This window comes from Triplophysa rosa, linkage group LG3, assembly GCF_024868665.1.
Source record: "Triplophysa rosa linkage group LG3, Trosa_1v2, whole genome shotgun sequence".
Taxonomy (NCBI): Eukaryota; Metazoa; Chordata; class Actinopteri; order Cypriniformes; family Nemacheilidae; genus Triplophysa; species Triplophysa rosa.
Window position 1 is genome coordinate 2,320,535 of NC_079892.1, and position 12,690 is coordinate 2,333,224.

General features: G+C 41.9%; 1 protein-coding gene across 14 annotated transcripts in view; it reads right to left on the reverse strand.

Annotated features, from left to right (window-relative positions):
• Nucleotides 1-771: 771 nt before the first annotated feature.
• Nucleotides 772-12,690, reverse strand: part of LOC130551661 (neuronal cell adhesion molecule-like) — a 44,613-nt gene continuing 32,694 nt past the window's right edge. For 7 of the 14 annotated variants that reach the window (XM_057329461.1, XM_057329462.1, XM_057329465.1 and 4 more), the window contains 19 exons: nt 12,466-12,609; nt 12,226-12,337; nt 11,977-12,143; nt 11,265-11,412; nt 11,054-11,178; nt 10,703-10,732; nt 10,185-10,286; nt 9,888-10,085; nt 9,734-9,804; nt 9,411-9,636; nt 9,210-9,325; nt 8,928-9,132; nt 8,686-8,808; nt 8,253-8,429; nt 7,449-7,571; nt 6,885-7,040; nt 5,089-5,220; nt 4,349-4,427; nt 773-2,602 (listed from right to left, as the gene is read on the reverse strand). In XM_057329461.1, the coding sequence (XP_057185444.1) occupies nt 2,371-2,602; nt 4,349-4,427; nt 5,089-5,220; nt 6,885-7,040; nt 7,449-7,571; nt 8,253-8,429; nt 8,686-8,808; nt 8,928-9,132; nt 9,210-9,325; nt 9,411-9,636; nt 9,734-9,804; nt 9,888-10,085; nt 10,185-10,286; nt 10,703-10,732; nt 11,054-11,178; nt 11,265-11,412; nt 11,977-12,143; nt 12,226-12,337; nt 12,466-12,609 (2,666 nt within the window). In that variant the 3' untranslated portion in view covers nt 773-2,370. Of the gene's footprint in view, nt 2,603-4,348; nt 4,428-5,088; nt 5,221-6,884; nt 7,041-7,448; nt 7,572-7,907; nt 7,965-8,252; nt 8,430-8,685; nt 8,809-8,927; nt 9,133-9,209; nt 9,326-9,410; nt 9,637-9,733; nt 9,805-9,887; nt 10,086-10,184; nt 10,287-10,702; nt 10,733-11,053; nt 11,179-11,264; nt 11,413-11,976; nt 12,144-12,225; nt 12,338-12,465; nt 12,610-12,690 lie in introns of all 14 variants that reach the window. The other 7 variants (XM_057329464.1, XM_057329463.1, XM_057329468.1 and 4 more) reach the window with 4 other exon arrangements.

Consider the following 12,690-nt stretch of genomic DNA (forward strand, 5'->3'; position numbering starts at 1 on the left):
AAACGTGCATTTACATTGAGATGACTGTCAAAGTGTTTTGTGGTTTTGTCAACATTTTAATTCACATTACTGACAGTAGATGTGTTCCAACAGTTTACTGTCGTTTTCTTTTGCTGAAACATTTGTTGGTTCTGTGTGGTGCGTTGTTTGTGTGTTGAAGTGGTGCAATAATAAATGATGAGGAACCCAGATAAAATGAGTCACGGTTGAATAACAGTAGGCAGAATCTCTGTGCCAGAGACCTCACAGACACTCACACATACACAAACACACACTGCAAGTGTTCGACAGATGGCGGAAGGTTTTCTCTCTCTCTCTCTATTTGCATTAGAGTGGCAAATATGACAATGCCAGAAATAAACCTACACACCCACCCACACGTACACGAATAAGATCACTTTAATGTCTCATTTTCATGGATAGCAGTTGGAGACCTTTATCCCTACTTCTCAAATGTTTCTCCTTAGAAAGTGACCCGGTATTCTCAGGTTTTTCCCCAGAAGAGAACAGTCTTCAATGAGGAATCAGAGAAACCCAATATAACATTTCTCAACATTCTTTCAAGAGCAAATGATATGAGCTCTAATCCATGTGAATTTAAGCCATGGGCACTTTAGTGTTTGTTTTTATTTCGTCTGATGAAATTTAGAAACATCCGATACTTGATAATTGAATAAACTCTGTGTGTGTTTAAAGTTTTTTTTAAGTTCATGTGGTTTGGAAGAAACAGGCAGATGGTAAGAAATGAAGGAGCAAACACAAATGTACATAATAATTTCATGTATTTATTGAATATTATCAATATTATATTGAGAGTGGCTGAAATCTCCAACATTTCCAGTGAAACAACTCATGTAGTTAGTAAATCCTGAATCTTGAACACTTGTGTGGTTAATGAGAGTATAAAATCCTTTAAGAATACCTATTTGCAAAGAGAAAATCTTCGAATAGCTGTAGCATTATATAATGCAATATCCTAGAATGATCATAAATAGCAGAGATATACAGTCCTAGTATATGAGTATTGTATTGCAATTAACCTGCAGACTTTAATCACGTAAGTCAATAAAACACAAGAGACACTGTTGTAAATATGAGAATAAAATGACCGTCAAAATAAACAATAATTACACCAAAATAGAAAATGAGCACAACACACAATCACAGGTTTCCATTCAATAAAACGCATATCGACTGAACCTCCTGCCCTTAAGCCAAACCAACTCGTCATTTATTTACAAAGGTACCAAAATCTTTACACAAAAAAGTTACATTTGAAATTCAAACTTGATGCAAGTTAAGAAAAAATAATCTCTCTCACACACACGTTTACACAGGCAATTTATAGAGAATCTCAAAAACATGTACATGTCAAATTTCACCCTAAAATCAAACAGAAAATTCAATATAATACATAATTATATCTTTTCTGTAGCATTAAGATGTGGCGTTATTTAATGACAATTAGCCCACCAAAATCCTTTTACTCTGACAAAAAAGGGATTATATGAGATTATATTTTAAGCAGTTATACACGGTGGTATTGTTTGTTGTACTTGATTCAATTTATGCTGATGTTTTGTTTTTTAAATCGTCATGTCTGGACAGGATTAAAGTAAGGGGTGGGTGTAAAAACCGTCCTTCAAAAAATGGATTTTGACAATTTCATTTCTGCTGTTTATTCTGGGGTGAAATTCTCAGGTGACATTTAGTCCCATTTCTACAATTGAGCATGAAACAGGACTGAATTGGCAGAATTCATTTGAGATCTTTCATTTAAATCTCATACTTTGCCTACAGGGAGAAAAGCGTCTGATGGATTTAGATTGGGGTAATTTTCACAGCAAAGGCACAGAACCCCTCAGAGCGTCAACCACTGCGGAGCACACGAGACGTCTGATGCGAGCAGGTTAGGGTTGCTATGGAAACGGTCAGAATGATGCTGTCTGCAGTTCATGCTACAGGTGACAGGTGTAAAACCTGCCTACATTTATCAGGATCTCTGACACAATTTATTTTCACTACAGAAGGCAAAAATGGGCATCTTTAAGAATTGTTGTGAAAAAAACCCTATAATACTAGTTATTATAATCACACAATAAAAATGGCAAGTGTCCTGAATGTGCTCGTAGAGCATTCTGCCTGTACAGTAACACCAATATAATACTCGAAAATTCTTTTTTTCCTGATTTCTTGTTCTTATTTCTCTGTGCTATCTGCAATAATAGAATATTTTCTTCATGCATGTATACTGTACATATATATTTATGTTTGCGTTAGCATTGGCTGAAACTGCTTTTAGCTTAAATGTTGGTTGGCCTACATCCGATTCATATATTTATAACCAAATCCATCTCACGGGCGGCACGCTTACACAAACGAGTTCATGGCATTAACAGGAGACGGCGGCTCTGAGCTCTCATGACCGCGCAGCACGCTCCGATCAGACTTCCCGCTATACTGTCCTATAAAAGAGCCGTCCTCGTTGAACTGTGTGTCTCCAGAGTCTCCGTAGTCAACTAAACTGTCGTCACTATCGTCTCGCTTCACGGTTCCACTGGACGGTGTTCGGCTCCCTTTTAAGGGTTTATGGTCCTCGTCACTATAATAAACAAAAACACATGCAAGAGTTACAGGTGAAGTTATGATGGGCATCAAACTAATAACAACAAATAAAACGATGATGAGAGAAACATGCAGGGCTCCGACTATACCAGCATCACATGAACAGTGAGCCTTGCATCATTAAATAAACATGCAAGTTTTGATACATATTCAATATTAAAATGAAATATTCAATATTCATTTGTAAAGTAATGCTGAATATAAGCATATTTATAACAAAAATGTCTGTATGTCATTCCAGGTCAAATTTTCCATGTAAATATTTTGAAGGCTGAAGATGTGATGAGACGTGATGGAGCGCAAGCGATGACCTGCAGACACCTGCGCAGCTTCATGACACGTGCAACACGCTGAGCTTCATTCATGAAGAATCTCTGTGTATTTCAATCATTACTGAAACTGTCCCGTTAAAATAATGCACATAATCCATATCCAAGCTGATATACAAACTATTTACACAGAACTTCTTGCATGAATGTTTCATGATAGATTTGCACAGACGTTCGTTCCAAATGAGGCCAATCAGCTGCAAATAGAACAAATGAAATTGGAGTGAGTCGAAGCGATGACCGGTCAGATGGAAATGCGCTCCTGCTGTGAAGTTCTCATGAGCCATATGACAGCGTTTGTCTCCATGAATCAGACTCTCGCATGCAACGTCCTGCTTACCGAACCCGCAGCCGAGCGACACAAACGTCACGAGACAAAAAACAAGCAGCGGAGGTCATACTGAGAAAGAGAAAGTGTATCGGAGTACCATCAGCCCCTGGAAAACAACACAGCTCCCGGCCAGCATCATGACCCCCGCCGGGTCCTGCGGGAGCCTCGTGGGGCCGTTCTGAGTGATGCTAGCGATTTAAGAGTGCGCGTGATGGCCGAATGAAACAGTCAGGAAATCATTGCATCTAGTTTTTGGAAGGTTGTTCAGCTCTTTTGATGCGTCTAGGTAATGACATGATGTGTCTTGGGGAAGTTGCCGGAACATCACAACCTCAATCTACTCATCCATCATTACAGTTTCTTATATCTGTTTTATCAGGCAGTGGAGGGGAGGAATTACTGTAAACAAACTCACACACGGCCGAGTTATTTATGAACATCATTAAGAGCTCTAACAAGAATGTCTCATCTAAATAAACATTTGACATGACTGTATAGAGATCAAATCTGTATTTTGCATTCATGTACAAAATGAAAGAAAAAAAACAGCATTTTTATGACTTGGGGAAAAATATAAAAGTCTGTTCAGGATTGCTGTAGAAAAGTAAAGTGCGTGAATGTTATTGTGCGTGCAGAATATAAGCCGGAAGAAATATTCAATTACAGAAGCGTCACATAATATCATACAATACCTAGAATATCTGCATAATGAAAAGAATCCGTATTTAAAGCTTATTTAACATGTGCATAAGCATTGAATAATCCATTCAGCATAAGGAAATTAAAACAGAGAAAGACAGTCAGTTCTTTTAGCTACAGATGGAAATATTCAGAGTCCATCGATGGCAACAATTTATAGTCTATAAAACTGAATGTCACATTAAAACCTGATCGGTGTGTATGGAAGCACATAATTCTGTATCCCTGCAGAGCGACTGCGTGCCACATGAAGAACAGCGTGATGAATCCCAGAACCTTCATCCCACAGCAGAAGACTGAGTTTGGGGGGGTCACTGCTCCTGAGGACACTGTGTGCTGGGGTCAGAGGTCAGTGTTCTCTCACCTGTACTCGCCGAATGTTAAATCGTCGTCCTTCATGGGCTGAATCTCAGGATCCCCGTGAGCGTCTTCTTTCTCCTTCACTGAGAGAAACCAAAGGAACGAACGTCAACCATCAGGACATTGAACGTCATCTCGCACGATCAGGTAGAACTGAATATTTAGCTGGAAATAATGTGGGCGGGATTGGATTCTGTCAATCAGGATTTGAACAAATGGGACTTTAAATCAAATAAAACCAGCTGCCTTGATACCATCAGCAGAACAGGAAAGACGTCTCAGAAGTGAAGAATGTTGCATGGACATTTGGACATTTTTTAAACACTTGAGACTTTAAAGGAACAGTTCGCCCAAAAATCATCGTTTACTCGCCTTCCAGTTGTTCCAAATCTGTACAAATGTCTTTGTTGTGATGAACACAGAGAAAGATATTTGGAAGAATGCTTGTAACCAAACAGTTCTTGGCTACCATTGACTGGCATAGTAGGAAAATATCTTCATAAGTTTCTTTGTTTTGGTGAACACAAAAGAAGATATTTTGAAGAATGTAGGAAAACAAACAGTTCTGGGGCCACTTGGTAGCCAAGAATGGTTCGGATACAAGTATTCTTCCAAATATCTTTCTCTCTGTTCATCAGAACAAAGACATTTATACAGATTTGGAACAACTCGAGGGTGAGTAAACGATGACAGAATTTTCATTTTTGGGTGAACTGTCCTATTACGCGGTGAAGATTTTCTCACCTGGATATTTCCCGCCTTTGTTTCTCTTGATGAAGCAGACGATGAGCAGGATGAGAATGAGTAAAGCGATAGCAGACATCAGACCGATGAACCAGCCCTGAGTCGCAATGTCCACCTGAGGACTCACCATCGCTGAGGAGAAAGATGAGACGCGGTGAGACACACCAAACATCTCCATCCTCAGCATTAACAAAACAAAAACACATTTCAGATTTTAAGGTCATTAGCAGTGAAGTTATGTCGGAGACGTGTGATTTTCAGGGCTCAGAATCCTGAAATCACTCTGTCGTCAGTTTCACATATAAACAACAATTTATAATCACATGACATCCAAACGAATGCTTTAACATGTGAAACCGCTCAATCCTACACTCTAAAAAGTGATTCGTTGTCTCAACAACCATATTGTATTATGTTAAGTAGCTTCTACTTAAAGATATACACATTTTTGAAATTTTTAGCTTAACTTAAAATCCTTAGTTCATGCAACACAAAAATATAAATTACAGGAAAAGCTCAAGAGTATGCATGAAGTGAATGGACAAATTTGAGTTGTGCAAATTACAGTTCAAATTAAGTAAACCTAACATACATTTCCAGCGCAATGAACTTAAAATGATCAGTACAAATGCTGTGAGGAATACCCATAAGCCCCTGTGCCTGAAAAGTTAGATTATTCATGCTTTTTTTTAAATAAGCATTTTTGGGGCATTTATATAGATGTTAATAAAATGTATAATGAAATTTAAGATGTATTTAGTATTATTGATGTTGTTTTGTTGTGAATAATTGTTTCTGTGAAGTTACCATTCAGGTGATTCGTGTTTGCTTTGGTAAGCATAGACCCTGTTCAACCCGTCATATTTCTTACCACAATGAGGAAGACACACATGCATCAGAAATGCAGTTTGTCGTGTGCTTCTGTGGAGAATCATTCAATGACTGACATCAAATCAGTCATCAATTATTTCAATACCGTGTGTTATAATAATATACTTCACTATGCCACAAACGTTTCCATTGTGCGGCCCCCTTTGTGTAGAGTGCATCGCTTTGCGGCCCCCCTTATATAAACTAATTATCTTAAACTTATAATTTTAATTAAACCAAAAACTAATTCTGTTATACAATCCTGGGACATCAATACTTTTGGTTGGTTGTCTTATTTTTCTGATGTTTGATTATATCAAATGTATGATAAATGTCTATATTTCATATAATGCCACAAAATCTGTGGCCACCCTGGATCCACCTTGGGGCCTCCCAGGGGTCCACGGCCCCCAGTTTGAGAACCACTGCACTATGCTATATGAACATTAAGGTAAATGAATGAAATATTTAAGTACAGCCTACATGAGCACTGTACGTGGATTGAACTCGTGCTACATCATTTTTTAAGTGAAGAAGGTCAAGTGAACTCATATATTTGTCTTAAAATCCCCTTAAGTTGAATTTACTTAAAAACCATTATGCAAAAATGGTGCACATACAGTATATTTTAAGTAAAGTCAACACATCATTTTTTACAGTGTTTAAACATCAAGCAAATGTTCAAAACTCAAGTAGAGAAACTCCTCTCGTACAGTAGGATATAGTCATGCTGCTAAATCCAAAAAACAACATCCATCAGATTCATGCGGCGCATGCATGACACACACCAACAAGCCGCTATAGATCTACATAAAACCACACTGCACATGCCAATCGCTTCAACGACATCACGATCACACGACCATCATGCACAACTGTCACATTTCCCACAAGGCCTTGGGGTCGAGGCTGACGTGATGCCTCACCTGGGACCTTAACCAACAGCTCTTCAGAGTGATGGAGCGTTCGGTTGTCATGATCTCTGGCCACCACACGCACCTTGTAGGCCAAACCTTCTTTCAAACCCTTGAGAACATGAGAGTGAGATCCGTTCACCTTCTCTTTGTGCCAGTCTTCTTCACCTGAGGGGTTTCCGGCAACAGAGGAAACAGTTCAACATCCCGTGGTATCTAGATGAACTACATCCTAGTTTCGTCATGCAAGTTAGATGAGTACGACTGTTCAAGAATCTGAAGGTTAAATCTCGCACAACAGCGCTGGACTGAATCTACACTGCTATGATCCTTCGGTGAAGAGACCGGCATACAGCTCTCATCCGATTGACCAGTTACTGTTCTGCTGGTCTGTTCACTGGGGTGCATGAGGTGTTAACAGTATGAATCATGAGTCGTTCAGTATTAGTGTGATGCAGGAGATTATTCATCCGTCTGATGTTTTGGGTATATTTAAGTATGTCTTTCTATGACTTCTGGGACACTAAAACATGTCCACCACAATCCACAACACAACAAACATGCATGAAGTCTTACTGTTGTCTATAATATATTCAACATAAAGATGGTTTTCTGGGCCCCAGTACTCCCAACTGATTAGCGGTCCATCCTCGCTCAGAGACGAGCTAACGTTCCCAAACGCAGGAGCGGCCGGCAGCGCTGAGCACACACAGGAGAGAGAACACATCAAACCCACGCCGTCGACCAACACGGGTCACGTCGGAATGACCTTTGAACTTCATACTTCATACTGAGGTATGAAGGTTAATATAAAACAGGTCAAAGGTCATGCACGTGTACATCTGAGCTGTTTATGGACCCTGAACGTTCAACCAAATGAGAATCCGAAAGAGAACAGGATGAAGGTCTGCGCCGTGTTTGGTACTCGTACTGACACATTGACATGAAATGAAAGCGGTGAGGGGTGTGAGGTGGGCTCTGATGGGTGATCAGATTAGCACAGTTAGGGGCTACTGGTGTCTCTACGGTCTGTACCCTTGTGCTGGGGGGAGCGCGGCGAGCTCAGGGGGACGAGGGGAAAAGCTGGAGCTCCTGGAAAAAACAAACACGCACGCACGCAAAGACACACATAAACACACATATGCATGCAGGAGGACTGAAGAGTAGACAGCGGGTCAAAGGTCACCAACAGGGGTGAGATGGGAAGTATTCCTGAAAACTGACTTTAAAAACAGCACACACATCAAGGACATCAAACATGATGTTTTGAACCAGATTCGTGATTCTAGAACGCTTTACTGTCCACAGTCAGCGAACGCTTCATTTCGAATCCAGCAGAAGAACACACTCGTGTTCACTCATTAGTAGGCAAACACGTACCTTTATGCACAATGGTGACGGCTTCCTCGGTAAGAGCCGGTCCGGAGCCCTTCAGGGTCTTTGCACTGAAGTAAAACTTGTAGCGTGTGCTGTGTTTGAGGTTGTGCAGAGTTACGCTGCTGTGATTGGACGGGAGGTCCAGCTCCTCCAACACGCCCAAATCGTTGCTGCTATTCACTGCAATGGGAAGATGGGCGGGGTCTTGTTACTTTGACCAATGATCCGTCATTTCTTCATGAACTATATAGCATGTGCATCCTTCCAAAACTATCAAGAGAGGCTTTTGTTTGGTGCATAGATACAAATTTGGTTTAGGCAGTTAAAATAAAACAAAAATTAAGACTAAATATCATTTCAGGAACACACATCAGTGTGGGAGGAGCTTAACTTGTTCTTGAACTTCTCAAACAGAACACATGTGACTCGGTCGCACCTGTCTGATATTTGAGCGAGTATCCCATAAGATGTCCGTTCCTATGGTGAGGTGGACCCCACTCCAACGTGAGCGATTCCAAATCTGAACCCACCACCCGGAAGAATGACGGAAAACCAGGAACTGGAGAAGAGACAGGATTTACTCAACACTTCCATAGTTCATGAGATTTTATGGAAATGTGCATGCAGCAAATGTAAACAGATATAAAACGGACTGAAGACATCACTGAAGGCACTTACCGTCCTCGGGGGTCTCAAAGCGCTGGACAGAGGCGGCGGGACCCTCTCCTCGCCCGTTAAACGCCGACACGTAAAGACTGTAGACGCTGTGCGGGTGCAGGTGGGGCAGTCTTCCTCTGGTTTTATTGGGACTGAAGATCTCGATCTTCTGGTCGTTGTGATGAGAGTTGTGTCTGTGTAGACTCCTCTCACAACGGTAATGAATCTAAAAACAGGATTGAAATCAAAGGCCGCTCTTCTGATGTGTCACACACGTGTCACAGTTTGTCGTGTGATACTTACTTTGTAGCCCTGAAGTCGGCCTCGCACAGATTTAGGAGGAACCGCCTTCCAGTGGATCTCTGCCAGCGTGCTGTTCACCACGTTAACCTGGACGTTATCCGGCGCTGCTGAAGGAACTGCACAAATGCATTCTGGGAATGAGCAATTCTGCTAGACGTCCAGCTTGTTTAAGCCAAAGGGTCATTTTAAGGTGTGACTTACAGTCCTCGCCTGAATATCCGATAACAACGGCAGGTTTGGGTCCGTGATCCACAGCATTCAGAGCCTGAACCTTCACCTCGTAGGGGACGAAAGTGGGCGTCCCCGACACCACAAATTTGGTGACGTTGGCCACGGCGACGGATGTCCACTCTGTCTCGGCGTCCTCTTGACGCCACATGACTTTATATTTGAGTCCAGGACCGTTGGACTGTAGAGGCGTCAGGGGCTGAGAAACGCAGAATTGTGGATATTAAAAGGAGGAAATGCTTGCCATTTGTATGTTTGTTGTTGACAAAACTTAATGCAGTTAGTTCCTGTCTTACCTTCCATGATATGACCAGATTGTTGTGTTCCGTGCCCATGGCTCTGACATCACTGGGGTTCTCATCAGGAGCTTAAGGGTCCGAACAACACAACCACCATCAAAGACTCAATGTGTACGCAAGCGTGTTTGTATGTGTATGTGCTGGTCCGAACCTGCGGGGTTGGTTTTGTATTGTCGAGTGGTCTCGCTGGGCTGGCTGTAACCCACGCTATTGAGCGCCAGCACTCTGAAAGTGTAGTGGACGTACGGCGAGAGTTTCAGATGAGCGGTGGTCTTCATCCCAGGAACCTCAGTGAGATTGTGCCACACTCCGGCGTGATGAAGACCATCTTCATACTGAATCAGAAACTCTGGAAACGAGACGGATACACACATATTGTGATTATAGAATGTAAAGTATCTTACTCAACTCCGACTGATAAAACCGGCATGTGAGAGAGGTGACGTACTCGTGATGGGGCTGTTGTGGTCGTCTCCGGGCGTCCACGTCAACTGCACGCTTCTGGCTTCCGGATCCGTCAGTTCTAGATCGGTGGGCGCATCTGGCTGCTCTGAGGAGTCACACGTCATCATTCAATGGCTTTATGTCATAACAGACCAAACGTCAAGACAATGCCGCGTGCATTAAACTGACACATGAGCGGACTGAGCGAACTTAAATAGATTCGACATTCACATGATGATTCATGCAGTTCAACACCGACTAAAACACATCTGCGCTGCATGAGGACAGACATGAAATGAGACGTTCCTGTAAATCGTGTTACCTTCTCTGGAAACAAATAAAAAGATTCAAAACTAGATGAAAATGGAACTGAACAAACGCTGGTCATTTAAAAAAAAACATTCAGCCAGAATCAAACTCATATTCATACAAAATAAATACGATTACACATCAGCATGCTCGACTCATTACAAACACACACGAGCCCACGGCATTATGGGAAGCGTTGTGTTATGTGTTTACCGGAGATTACAGCAGGGGTGGGTGTGGTCTCTGAGTGGGCGGGGTCAGAGGGAGTGAGGAGGAAGTGTTAGTTTACAGACGACATCACTCTTGTATTTAAGTCGATATATTTAGCTTTACAGTAATGTGCATTATGGAAAACAATCTATTTTCTCTCCTTGAAAGTTTAATGCTATGTGATGAAACACAATCACAGCCAATCAGAACACATCTGATGTTTAATATTTAATAATTAATGTGTGTATAGCAGGATTTCTGACCAATCAGATTTTTTAAAATCTAGAAACCAAAATCTTTCTGTCTTTGACGCTTTCGGCGGTCAAATCTGGTTTGATTTCCTGTGACACTCACCGACCACAGTGAGGAGAGCGCTGGCCGAATCCTCGTCCAGCGTGGTGTTCACGATACACGTGTACTGACCAGCGTCCTCCTCTGTCACATCTGTAATGGTCAGACTGTCTGAATCCACTCGGAACCTGAAACCAGACACACGAAAATGAGAAATCTGCGAGGAATCTGCTTAATAAATTGGCTTTTTTCTTTATGCAAACTATGTCCTCGCCTCTCGTCGTCAGGAAGCTCTCCGTTGTCCTTCAGCCACGTCACGGTGGGCACGAGAGACGGGTCGTGTCTTACTTTACACCCAAACACAACGTCTCGGTTCCGCTGGACCACTCTGTACTCTGGTGGTCTCAGGATTCGCGTGGGCTCTGAAAGAAGCACAAAACTCAAGATTTTAGTTTCAAAAACGTATTAATGAAAAAAGACACGTTGACTCGTTTGATTGAAACGATGTGACAATGTGACAAAAGAGTTTTTCATCCTGATGCTGTTCTTGAATTGCTCTTGGTGTCTGAGAGGACATTTTGTTCGTTTGCATCTTCAAAACACAGACAGAAAAGGACAGAAAAGGGCAGAAACTGCCAACTTGCAGATTTCAGTGTAACAAAAAAGCAGTCGGTCCTCATGCAATAAACTGCATCTGTTATAGTGCCGATGAGCCGAGACTGAGCTGATGTGATTTCTTCTGTTAATGGTCTCAATACCGGATGTTGTGCTTCACACAGACACACTTAACTGCAGTGGATCTCCTTTAGAAAGTGAAAAACATGCAAGCTAAGAGCTAAAGCCTTTTAACATGATGCGTGCTGGGATACCTGGAGCCATAAAGATAAATACACAAGGCTATCAAATGCACTAAAATACCGTCAACACAGCACAACAAAAACATCCGCGAACATCACCAACCCTGAACAACAGAACGAGTCTCTCACCTTTGACCTCCAGGTACACGTGGTTCTCTGAGATGCCGAGCGAGTTTCTGGCGACGCAGGTGTACTTTCCACTGTTCTGTTTCTGAGACACGTGGATCTCCAGAGCTCCGTTTTTGTGGAACACATAGGGGTCGCCTTCTAAAGTGCTGGAGCGGCTTTCTTTAAACCTGCCACAAACACCAATGATAACTATCGGCGTTCACCGCTACACTAATACTGTCAGACAGGCACAAACAGACACAGTCTTACCATGTGACCGCTGGGATCGGAGAGCCTAACGTCGCACACTTCAGCAGCGCAGGTTTGTTTATGATGACCTGGTAAACTTTATTTGGTGTGGTCAGAACTCTGGGAGGCTCCGCTGAAACACAAACACACGGATGTCGATAACAACACCATATACCATATCACTGTGCAAAATGTGATTTATGTCAAAAGTTTATTTCGAAAGGTAAATTGTAGGTTTAGTGATGTGTGTGTTTTACTCACCCAGTACATTGATGAAGGCATTGGACAGTAAATATCCATATTCATTAGACGCGTTACACTGGTAAACGGCACTGGAACCAGTCTGAACCTCTGAAAATATGATGGTGTCGTCTTCCACTGTCCTGCTGGGATCTGTAGGAGCATCTGTCACGTGAAACAATGCGAATGTAGTGTGTGCGAAGCAGACCTATCAGCAGTCACACTATATTTTGTGATGATTCTGAT